This window comes from Dendronephthya gigantea, unplaced genomic scaffold (assembly GCF_004324835.1).
Source record: "Dendronephthya gigantea isolate DGI-Jeju-01 unplaced genomic scaffold, DenGig_1.0 000596F, whole genome shotgun sequence".
Lineage (NCBI taxonomy): Eukaryota > Metazoa > Cnidaria > Anthozoa > Malacalcyonacea > Nephtheidae > Dendronephthya > Dendronephthya gigantea.
The window spans coordinates 21,086-33,047 of record NW_021163606.1 but is presented as its reverse complement, the minus strand read 5'-3'; the positions used below and the strand labels follow the sequence as shown (position 1 = coordinate 33,047).

The 11,962-nt window shown below is 36.5% G+C and overlaps 1 protein-coding gene and 1 long non-coding RNA gene across 8 annotated transcripts; both read right to left on the bottom strand.

Annotated features, from left to right (window-relative positions):
* Positions 1–910: 910 nt before the first annotated feature.
* Positions 911–7,991, bottom strand: LOC114543937 (calcium/calmodulin-dependent protein kinase type II delta chain-like). 7 transcript variants are annotated; one of them, XR_003690250.1, is made up of 4 exons: positions 7,866–7,939; positions 7,610–7,780; positions 7,182–7,262; positions 911–945 (listed from the first exon to the last, which is right to left on the bottom strand). XR_003690250.1 is itself a non-coding variant. In XM_028562725.1 (3 exons), the coding sequence occupies exons 1-3, from the start codon at positions 7,875–7,877 to the stop codon at positions 7,185–7,187; spliced, it is 261 nt and encodes an 86-aa protein (XP_028418526.1). In that variant the 5' UTR covers positions 7,878–7,939; the 3' UTR covers positions 7,045–7,184. The 7 variants fall into 7 exon arrangements, 2 of the variants coding, with proteins under 2 accessions (XP_028418526.1, XP_028418527.1); XR_003690247.1 differs by lacking the exon at positions 911–945 and adding an exon at positions 1,575–1,614; XR_003690249.1 differs by lacking the exon at positions 911–945 and adding an exon at positions 4,421–4,460.
* Positions 7,992–8,563: 572 nt separating this feature from the next.
* On the bottom strand, positions 8,564–9,002 carry LOC114543936. Its single transcript, XR_003690246.1, has 3 exons — positions 8,963–9,002; positions 8,687–8,762; positions 8,564–8,604 (listed from the first exon to the last, which is right to left on the bottom strand). It is a non-coding gene; the product is annotated as an uncharacterized LOC114543936 (long non-coding RNA).
* Positions 9,003–11,962: the final 2,960 nt, after the last annotated feature.

Genomic DNA, 11,962 nt, shown 5'->3' with positions numbered 1-11,962 from the left:
AAAAATGAGAATGTATTACACTAACAAGAAAAGGAATTTTGGAAGCAGAATACTGACATGCCTTGCACTATCATCATTAACCAACGTTTTCCTTTCAGAACAATTAACATACGAAGTGAATTTGACTTTTCCACTTTTGTCTTGCACAAGGCCTTGACGTTGTCAGCTCGCAGACTGAGAAAACATTGAAGAATCTTTACAAAAAAACAATGTAAGACATCATAGAAAAATCGCAAGAAATAACATTGAATTTGGCTTACCGCAAGTCGTATCTCCGATGCAATAGACGTCCGATAGCCATTGTCATAATGAGTTTTTATGTGGTACACTAATATATTGAATATTCGTTCTGCAATTACATAATAGGAAAGGGAGAATAAAAAAAAATATTTTATATAACATCAGTGTAAAATGAATGATGGAACTGTACAGCAAAATATGGTGTAGGCATAACACGTGGCCCTGCGAAGTAGTTGGCACTAAGAACCATGCTGTCATGCCTGCCATCACCAGATATCATCAGATAATCTTGGTTTTTTAATGTTGAAAATAATCCGTTTTGATACTTTTTCCTATGAAGATATATCACAGGGAATATTTTTTCCTACAATTATTATATACAAGTACTATAATATCTAATTCCCGTCTGGTCCCTATTAGGCTATTACTCCTGACAATATTGTCGCACAGAAGAAAAACATTAAATATCTCAGCAAGTATTTGGGCTAAAGACCCCGGAATACCAGTAAACGATAGCGGTTAAAACGATTCTTTGAATAGTATATTCCAACCAGCATATAGTTATAACCTGCATTTGTATTATACGTGAAAAAAGAATTAAAATAATAGCTTGCTTTGTTATCTGAAATTACTCACCCATTGCAAGATATATTTTGGAAATTCCATATTTTTTCGCTTTTTTGGTCTCTGTTGTCTTCAAAATGTCTAGAATTTGACATGTTATCATTCTGTTTTAATTCTGAGTAATTCTTGGTGTAGTATGTGCAAAAAATCAAAGAAAGAGCATTTTATAAGTTCTAAGCGATAATCATTGCTAATCACGTGCTTAAGGCAAGCTCGAATCGGACCTAGGTCAGATTTTCGGCTTTTGGCCCGAAATTTTTATTATTGTGAAATATTATTGCCGGTGATGCGATAATTCATATCATCAGGTATGTTTATATAAAAAATGGGCAAAAATCTTCTAAAGGCTTGATTTTGACGCTAAAGATATCAAAATAATCCTGAATATGTGAGCTAAACCACTGCAACCGGTTTTCGTTTGCATTTGGGCAATATCCAAAGAATTAGGCCGCTTTGATGTGTAATATTGAATATATACAACACGTGAATATCGTAGCTGTGAATAGCTATGTATGCATGGCGGTAAAACGCCGTATTTCCACTGGAATTTGCAATATTTAGCCTTGAAATTTACTACATTTGCGAATTTGTCAGTTTGCTATATTTACTATTATTCCATGCCATGCCCAATTCTACAATATTCTGAAAGGTTCAGTAGTTAAATGTACCACAGAATTCAAGTGCTACAACAGTTTGAAAGATTTACTTGCCTTTTAAATTCCGACTTTCCTGTTCGATGGGGTTCTAAAGCTGGTAGGGGAATAAAGCCTTTTAATAATGATTGAACTGTAATTTCTTGTGAACTTCATGAGAGAAATAATCGAACAAATACACTCATACTGTGATACATTGGCTTGGAATATGCTCCAAAACGTGTGAAATCGAACATTTGTTGTGCAATCACCTTGCAAATATCAAAGAAACGGTATCAAATTTTGAATATAGATTAACCAATCTGATTGGTTTTTTTGAACCAATCGTGGAGTACAAAAATTGACCAATGACAAATTGACCTGTGTACAGAAATAACCAATCAAGTTGTCTTAATTTTGCTGAATTATGCAAGAGCCTACAGGCTATAAAACAGAGCCGTCTGCGACCGTTTTTCTCAGGTAAGTGAGTTCTTTCTTTAGGTAGGATCAAGGTATGTATAATTAATTTTTTAAATAGAAGTAGACCCCGTGGCCCCACTGTTAGCTAAGAATCTCTCTCCCCGTATCTGGAAACACGGCTCACTGCTTGTCTAACTGTGTTTTGCTTTTCGTTTTCTAGGGAGCTACTAATAATTTTTTTTTGTGTTTTTCAGACAAAGACGATCGTAGTTTAGTTTCAGTATCCAACCCTAAGAAGCCACCCCATATCCATGCCGTCAGTTAAACCCAGCCAGCAATTGCCTTCATGCTAATTGTGATGCTTCATTTTCTAGGAACAACTCACCATATTTTTTGTCGTTTCAGCTACAGAGTTAGTGGGTTGTGGGTTGTTGGATGTTGTGTCGTCGGTTGTGTGTTTTGTGTTGTGTTGTGTTGTACTGTCTTGTCCTCTACGTTTCGTATTGTCTGCCAGTCGGTTTGGGAGAAGCCCTGTAGCTCTCTCTTTTTCCTGGCCACACAAAGAACACATTTTGCGGATACTCCTTTTTAGGAGTTCATGGGTTCGAATCCCATGAATGTGTCAATTTTGCGCTGATATCTAATGTGGTCCGTCTCAAATACAAAAGCACAACATCCAACGGACAATCTGCATCCTTTCATCACACCAACTACAAGTGTTGTCCTCATACAACAGAATGGAACTTCCAACGGAGCAAAGAGTAACCAATACCCAAGATGAAGTTCTTGTACCTTCTCAAACAGGACAGAATGCGGCACTTGTTAATGAAGTATTCTCGATGTTTAAGGGATCCTCTCAGTTAGACGTCCGATCAGAGGATATTTCAAAGTGGTAAGCTCATTTAAACTTGTGATTACTCTGCGAATACTTCACCCATTTTAATAAATATGAGACCACTAAACTCATTGCTGTCCGGGTCGTAAACGGCGCACACAGATAATTTCGGTTTTATCTGGAAGTGTTTTATCAATTCAACTAGAAATTGTATTATCTTAAAGAAAAAACATTTACCTATTTGTATAACTTTAGTTCATTTCAAAAGCTTTCCTATAAGCCAAGATATTTATTGCAGAACTTGTACTTTTTAAATTGAATGTTAGAGAAGCAAAAATACGCAAAGCCTTCCAAAAATCTCGCCTAAAAACCTCCAAATATTTGTAGCTTACATTGGGATCAATATTTTCATATATTTTACTCGAAATACAGTTGCTTTGGCGATTTGTAGTGATATTTCCAACAAATGTGTTTACAAACGGAAACCCGAAAATGTGCATATAATTATCACCATATTAGCGAAAATTTGACAATTATGACCTCTAGGGACAATTTTACCCAGAAATCGATTTCTGGCTTATTTTACCCCCACGGGGTAGGCAACATTACGTTTTTGACACCTCTAACCTCACGCGACAACCACTTGTGCATGCGGCTGAGCAACGCCTCGCTATACACAATAACAAATAAAAAAATCTATATTTTTCGAGTTTTTCTGCCCATCCTGACTTAAATCCTATCAGAAAAGATAACTAATGCCTTTACAGTTTATATGTAACGGTTAAAAGACGACAGGATAAAAAATAACGAAGAAAATAACGAAATTCCAAAGGCGAGTTATATTTCCATTTTGTAATCCTGTGTAATTTGATATGATTTTTAGAGCTGCACTGCAGTGTCAGGTTAACAGCAATATTGATTAATTTCTTGATTAGAAATTTTCGAGCTATATTTTGGTGGTATTTTTGTGCTTTTTAAATTAAACGGATTAATTTCAACATTAAAAAACCAAGATGATTTCATGATATCTGGTGATGGAAGCATGACAGCATGGGTCATAGCGCTAAGTATTATGCGTACACAATATTTCACTGGTGTTATAAAAAATAGATTTTTTTTCTCCCTTTCCTATTATGTAATTGCATTTACCAATATATATGTAACTGTCAGGGGTTGGGGGTATTATGTGAATATGAAAGAAAACAACCTGCATTTTGTTCTGTATATTCTTGTGTTATAGAAGTCAAAAATACATGCTGTTACTATACTGTATAGGCCCTTGTGATTCATATACAATTATAGTTTCAATTGTGTGATAGTTATGTTCTTGTAATCTCAATTGTAGATTCTATGGCATATAGAGTCGAATTGGTACGGCAAAATATCTTTGAGAATTGAAGTTTATGGCGGTTCTTCAGGTATGTTCTGGCAATTCACTGAAATACTATTTGTTCGCTAAGGAATGTTGTCCCATGGTAGCGGTACGCATGAACCTGGGATATCACAATGCTGATAGCCTCACAACCCTGGACAATAATATAATAATTTACTTGTTCCTTGTGTTTCAATTTTAGATCAAATAAAGTATGGCAACCCAGGAGTTGCTAACAATTATTACCTTTCTCTTATCACTGACTACACCTCCATCCATCGCTGTGCCATACATGGATTTGATGGACTGACATACCAAGCAAGGTAAATATTGCAGGCTACATGGTATATGTTCAGTTTATTATTATGTCATATTAGGACTGTTGGACATTATTTTTTTATTCAGTAATTCCCCTATATGGGAATGTGATAAAATTCGATGTTAACCCCCAAGTAAAGATTTCACAAAATCAATGGAAATAACGCTGTACCTCGACTGGTTTCAATTCTGGAGGAGCCGTGTATGGCAAAATTATATGCATTATCATTTCATTTTTGTTGATGATTGTTCGATGGTGTTTTGGTGCCAGAAGATAATTGATACTAATTATTGGCCCACGTACTGAAGACACATAACATCCCAGATAATAGCAACAAGTGTTGGGAATGCGGATAAGTCGACAGGACATGGTCGCTTAAATGAGGCAGCTTCCTGGTCTGCACGGAAAAATAACCAGGACCAAATGCATTCGGCAAGAAAGATGTTTGTCGGAGCGATTTCACTCAAAGTCGTCGTGATTATAATTAGTGGGTGAAGACCTATTCTGTGTCCTGTAGTTCCGACGGGCAAAAATTCGATCATTACAAAATAAATGGACTAGTCAGGGTTAGCTGGATTAATAAGCAAGGCTTCTACAGATTACCCTGTCACGTTATATGCATCACATCATTTCCATGCGGTCATATATAACTTTTAATGTGTGATTAAGATTAATTGTTTAACAAATTATTCATTTCATTAGAGACTCGCTGGTGGAAAATGTCCTATCACCAACTGTAACCGCGCTTTACATCCGCATTCATCCAAAGACATGGTACGCAACATATCTTTGAGAATTGAAGTTTATAGCTGTTTTTCAGAGTATGTTCTAGCAATTCACTGAAATACTATTTGTTCACTAAGGAATGAGAAATGACTGAGAGATCCATCTGACTGAAATATATAGCGAAAATTTTTCAATAAGTGGCTTATGTAAGAGCGAGTTTTTGATTTAGAAATAAATTCTTTACACCCTACCAGCGGGTTTGTCAGGTTTTTTACTAACTTAGGTGCATTGGAATACAAGTAAAAATAAGGCGTGTTTTAGAAGTTATACCTGGACGAGGAATCCAGCATATCATTATGAGGAACAAAGCTATTATAGCGGTATATACTCAGGGCTATCACAATCAAGTTTAGTGTTATCGCTTTATTTCAATGTTTGCTGCACGGTCGGATTCTCACAATTAAAAGAAAATCAAGCGAAAAGTTTCACACGTACAAAAGTATAGGTATGGAACTGGGGCCGGTTGTTCGAAAGATGGATAACTTATCCAACGGATAAGTCCTATCCAACGGATAAATCTGGATAGTTATCCATTGGATAAAAACGCGTTGCAGGAAGCGTGGATAGTGAAGTGGATAGCTATCCAATAGATAAGTTAAAATTTACCAGAAGAAAACAGGATTATTCTGAAATTTCGTACCACAACGTCAGCTGTTGCTAAGCATTTACAACATTGAATTCATAATCATTACGAATTCTCGAGTATAGTTACTGAATGGAAAAGACTTGAACAAGTGATTTGCTCGAACTTTGCACTTCACATCATAGTGATTTTATTAATTAAACACATTGCAATTTTATTCCTTGACCTTGCAACGCTTTGCCTTTCGGTCCATAGCAAATTTAGAAACACTATTTTAATGTTCGTGAATGAAATTACTTAGATATTAGCAAGTTTCCTTGGAATAGGTTGAATCTTTCTTTGCATATTCGCGTTTATAAACTGATTAGAAGCGTATAGTAAATTTACCACCTGTTATAAATGCGAGGATGTCCAAAAAATCGCCGGTCGAACGGAATGTGTAGGCAACGTGAAACGCTGCTGCGACAAATTGCACTTCGAAAACATTTTTAATATATAGTGAATACAATCATGATGTGTATTAGTTTGTTGAAACACAGTAAGAGGAATATTGCATTTTTGTCCTATTTTATATAAATGTTTACAGTGTTACCTTGTATCTTTGAATTTATCCACTGGATAGTGGATTTAAACCACCTCCGGACCTTGGATAAATTTATCCGGTAGATAGCGATTTTTATCCTCTGGTTAAAGTTATACAAGCTTCGTGCAACCCAAATCACACGCTGGATAAAACTTATCCGTTGGATAGTGAGTTATCCGTTGGATAGCGACTTATCCACCTTTCGAACAACCGGCCCCTGTTCTTTTATTTATCGGAATAACTAGTGATGTGATCTTACATGAAGCATTTTCAGTCATGCTGCTAAATTGTCGTGCTGGCTTCGCCACTGAGTATTTTATTTGCTCGCAGAGCCTCGTCTGCCGAACGTGACCGTCGGCCAGTCTTCACCATGTACGGTGACAGTTATTTTCTGCCTTTTAACTTGCCGACATGCAATGTTTCATTGCACGGTGAGTTTTCAACTTTACTGAAGGCGCTACTATACAATATGCAATTTTCCTTACAACTTGCAATGCAATTATAACTCCGAAGGATGTTAATTTGTAAAGAGTGTTCGAAATACTAAGGAAACGTTAGCAGATCGTAATAGATGTTCGTATTTGACAACTTTAGATGCCTCAGGAGTAGAATGGTTTTGCAATTTGCAAGGAAAGTTGCGTAGTGTAACAGCGCCTTGAGATTGTTTCGGAAAGCTGGTTAAATTTCGATGTAACTTGCAAACATGTAATGTTTCATTGCAATTGCGAGTTGAAAATAAGGGTCATTGGACGGAAGAACGGGACAAGTATCGTAGTTTTCAACATACCTTTTATAAGGGCGGAGACATTGATCTTCCATCCACGGTCGGTTTTATCATTTTTTCTGCTTTTTCTATCATTTCTTTATCCTACAAAAGACAAAAAAAACTTGTTAAATCGTGGATCAATCTAACACTTTTAAAAGCTTTCTCTCCTAACTGAACTAATTTTATTTATACCGTATAGTTCTATCAGTTCTAAATTGTCCTTCATGGAGGTCCAGTAGGGGTCATCCCGTATTGATGCAGTGTTACTACAGGAGGAAACCTGAACTAAACTGACTTTATTTATGCTGGATAGCTGTATCAGTTCTAAACTTCAACCAAACTAATTCTAACAATTCGAAAAAGCTGGGACTTCAGACGAAAAAGGTCAGCCGATTTTGAAAAATCTTAGATGCGGGGTGTTATAAGGCGGTTAGTAATTTCATCATCACCTTCATCCAAGGATGTTCCAGAGCTTCTGAAACCGTGATGCATTTTCTGTGACCAACAGTAAGCAGTTTTGTTATAAGATCCTTAGCTTCACTGCTAACATTCTTCCAGAGGTTGTTCGGAAATTTATACGACCCTTCTTTGACTTGTTTCTCCAATGGGTTATTTGCCTGCTTTGAAAATAAAGAAGATCCGGAAAGTCTAAAAGACGTTAACTTTTCATTGACGTACTCCAATTTTGAAATGAGGTTAAGCTACCTCCAGCTTCATTACAAATCGTGTTCACTACGTGAATTTGAGTAAACTGAAGTATATGGCATACCAAACATATAGTATAACTCCCAGGCTCCAGCAGTCTCACGATTTCTTGTAGGATCGTCTTCAGGCTACGGGATTAACATTTTGGTAGCGAGGTAACTTGGTGTACCACAGAGTGTTTCCATATAGGAATTCTGATCTAAAAAATTAATTGTTATCATTGAGAAACTGTAACAATGAGAAATAACTGAACCTAAAACGTTTGCAGAATGCGCTCTGCTTTCGTAAAACGAAATCACGGACAAAACTCGGAATTGAGATTATAGTGACTTCCAGGATTTGCTGGCAATGGTCACATCGAATGGTTTCTTCAAAGACAATTTAAAGGGCAATTTAAACACAAGTTCAATACACAACCGACACAAACCTTTATAAGCGTTTCGTCATACGAGGAACACAATAAAACATTTTCTGGCTAGAGAAGAAAAAGTTAAATTATGGTCGTTAAAGTTTAGGATATAAAGACAGTAGTGATAAATAAATTAGGGCGTGCTTACCTTCCAATCCCTGTTAGTGATGCCATTTTCATGTAAATGCTAAAAATACGAAACAGTATGAATAAAGTTAGTTTAGTTCAGGCTCCTGCAGTAACACTGGATCAATAACAGATGATCCTTAGCTTGGTGTCATTAAAAGCTCCAATCTCTTCGTGATATTTTCCATAAACTTTAGTCATCGCCTGTGAATGAAATATTCCAATTTGTTTAATTCATTCTTCGAAGGCTACACATGGCTACATTCGCGCTAAACGACATCCTCACCTGAAGGCACATTGCTTTCATAGTTGGTTTAGTTGTCAATAGGAATCAGTGATACAGATCGTTAGACAACTCGAGCCTGAAAACAAAATAGAAAAGTCGATCGAATCTTGAATGGTTTCATCCATGATTCTATACTTCTCTACTACATTCTGCAGGACAAATAACATTGCGTGAACTGTGCAGCAATATAGAGAATAGGGGGAAGCCAGACAGAAAAGCACATGGAAAGTAGTTTGAATATTTGCAAACCCTGATAGATAAATGTCGTGGACTCACACATTTGTTATCGGCGTCTCCTCGTCGTTTTGTTCCAACAAGACTCTCAAATAATAGTCACCTGATAGCAGAGATACGTTACTGAGTTTGATTCCTATCGAGGAATAAGGGGGGGACGCTTTATGAAGAACTGTTAAAAAGCTAGAGCAGTTAGGCTTATCACTAACCTATTTCAGTTCATCAGCTAAACATTCATACAGGACTTCAAACTAAAGGTGATTCCAAAAGACAACGTAGTTTCCACTCAGATCTTTTTCCATTGCAAATGCGTGCAAATCAGATTCGAGTGCCCCAGAAGTTCCTCTCGCGTCTGTCACATTGAAAACATAAGAAATTGTTTCATACTCTTTTACGAGAACAGTTTAGAGAAAGAGGTCAGGACTATTGAATTTGTCTTGTTATACTCATAGCGACAGGAAATCCTCCATTACATTTCCATTCCTATATTTTCAACGGAAACTAACCTTAACTTCGAGACTCACCTTGTAATTCCAAATCAGGTTGTACGCTGTCAGATCTTGACTGAATCTGTAAAAAAGATCCGCTTAAATATCATTGCTTTTTCATCTTTCAAACGACTAGAACATTTTCCCATTTTCTTAATATGAACACTTACTTGTAATAAAAAAACTGGATTTAAATTCTCACATCTTTCCTGGATTTGAATCCTATTTTTGTCCTCCAATGCGAGAGATATCCTTCAAGTTGATTCCTCAACGTTCCCCTCGTTTTTCCAGAGCTCTAAGACACAAGTATAGCACGTGAAATAACAGGCTTATACGTACATGCAAGCATGCATTATGAAATTTTGGAACACGATTGTTGATTTAAAACGTACTTCTGCAAGCTTTACATTGTCACGAATTGATAAACGATCTTCTTCAGTCTCTGGTGGCTGAAGGAAAGATAAAAACTTTCCAACAAAATTGTTTCTTTACAAAAAGGTTTTACACTTCTGAATGAATTACCATTTAATTATTTCCTCAGTGGGGCAGTTGGCACAGTTTAAGGATGAATGATGGAGTTTAGTTACCAAAGCAGTTGATACCCTTAGTCATGAATACGATTGGTTAGTCAGAATCACCTCAATGGGTTTATGTAAATAATGGCCCTCGCAAAAAAGTTTTCAAAGATTTCTTACTTCGTCAGGGCTTTCAAGGTAATAGAGCAAACCAGCAGGCTGTGAAAATCGTATTCAAATTTATTACATAATTGTTTATGAACCAAAAATTATGAACAGGAAATCTCGCATTTAAACTTTCTTGTATATTTTAGACATTAAAAACTATAACTACTTTAATACGAACATTATTCTCGCAAGTAATGCCATTGCTGTTGGATGATGCTATGCCAACAATAATGATTATAAATTACTATGGAGTATGCTTGTTAGTCTCAATTGAACTATTTACAGATGGCTAGTATATAGAGGATTATAAAATCACAAGTTTTAAGATGAATCTGAGAATGTTGCTAAAATACAACTCAGGTCCTGCGGATGGAATAGAGGCTATACCTCTGCAACAATTTGTTAATTTATCACACTAATTCGCACCTGTTCAATAGCGAACGTCTATCAGTGCTTTGCGTAAACATGGCCATGCGTAAGCGTTTTGGTAGAGCGCCCTCGGCAAGCGCCAGAACTTGTATTTTTGCCGCGGTTTCTTCATCAGCTTCCTAAAGTGAAGTTCTAACTAAATATTAACAGATGATTTTAGGCACTTCACACGATGCAGGAATATTCTTGAGGTTTTAAAGGGTCTTAATTTCGAGTGGTATTATACGCACTTCAAATTCAAGCAGGGAACAGTTGATGGAAAAATGAGTCAACTGTACGTCCTCAGTGACAAGAGCATTGCACCGGCATCGCAAAAGCGTAGGTTCGATTCCTGCCGGAGGATCTATAGTTCACTCATTTTTCCGTCATCTGTTCCTGGCTTGATTTGAAGTGTGTATAATACCTCTCAAAATTAAGACCCTTTAAAACCTCTTAAATATCAACTGAACTAATATGTACATTCATCACGGCTAAAAAATGCAGAGCGTTATAAATGACGTTCGTCAAAGGCAGAAAATTCTCAATGGATGAATGAATGAATAAAACGTACCTCGATTATCGCCTTCAGAACCATGCCAGCACCTTTCACAATTGTTGTCGACGGATGCTGAAATTGTTGAGGAACGAATTCAAAACCACGATTGGTAAGAACCATTAGCGGGGCAATAGTAAAACATACATAAGCGAAGAAATGGTAAAATTGGTACTATTATTTAGTTTTGTCGTAAACCTACCTGGAACAATCGATAAATGCAATGACCCATTTCTAGACAAACAAATAACAGACTTCATGAGTTGCTCCTATGCATGGGTCAAGCTAGTGGACGTGGTAAACTTCACCAAAAAGGTAAAGAGAGAAAGGCTATTTAATCAACTCTCAACCTCAGTCAAAGAGCCATAAACTACCAAGAAGACAAGTTGAATGAAAAGCTCCTCAAATTTCTTTGTAGCATACCTGCAACTTTCTCCAGTAATTTCCCAAACTGTTCATCATCTGTTGTCTCACTAAGAGGAATATGCAATAGTCGATTTATTGTAACAGACTACATGAGTTGATTCAAAATATTGGAAGCAATCACACCTTACTATTAGTTTAACATGAATGTCCAACTTCACCCCCGTATTATTTTAATATATTGCAAAGCAACTAGAACAAACCTGTAAGGAGGACACAGAGCAAACGTCAGAAAATCAAGCAATCCACTTATAACTAAAACCCCAGTAGAACGAATATAGAAGAAAAGTTTTCATGGTTAATCTATTTCTTGTGTTTAGTTAGAAAGGTAGTTCAAATTAGAAAGGCAGTTGCTACGAATCACTTGCTGGGTTTTGCAAGGGAATTTCTCTTCCAAAACAAAGCTATATACATACAAGAGGGATGGAAAATAAAATGCAAGGGTTCAGCATAGATTATAGGCAACCAACACCGCACATCTTACCAC

What these genes read in the sequence shown, in the direction of transcription:
- LOC114543937 (XM_028562725.1), bottom strand. An exon ending in TGGAACATCCTTGGATGAAG is followed by an intron (nt 7,263 to 7,609) that starts GTGATGATGAAA and finishes TGTCTTTTGTAG; the next exon opens with GATAAAGAAATGATAGAAAA.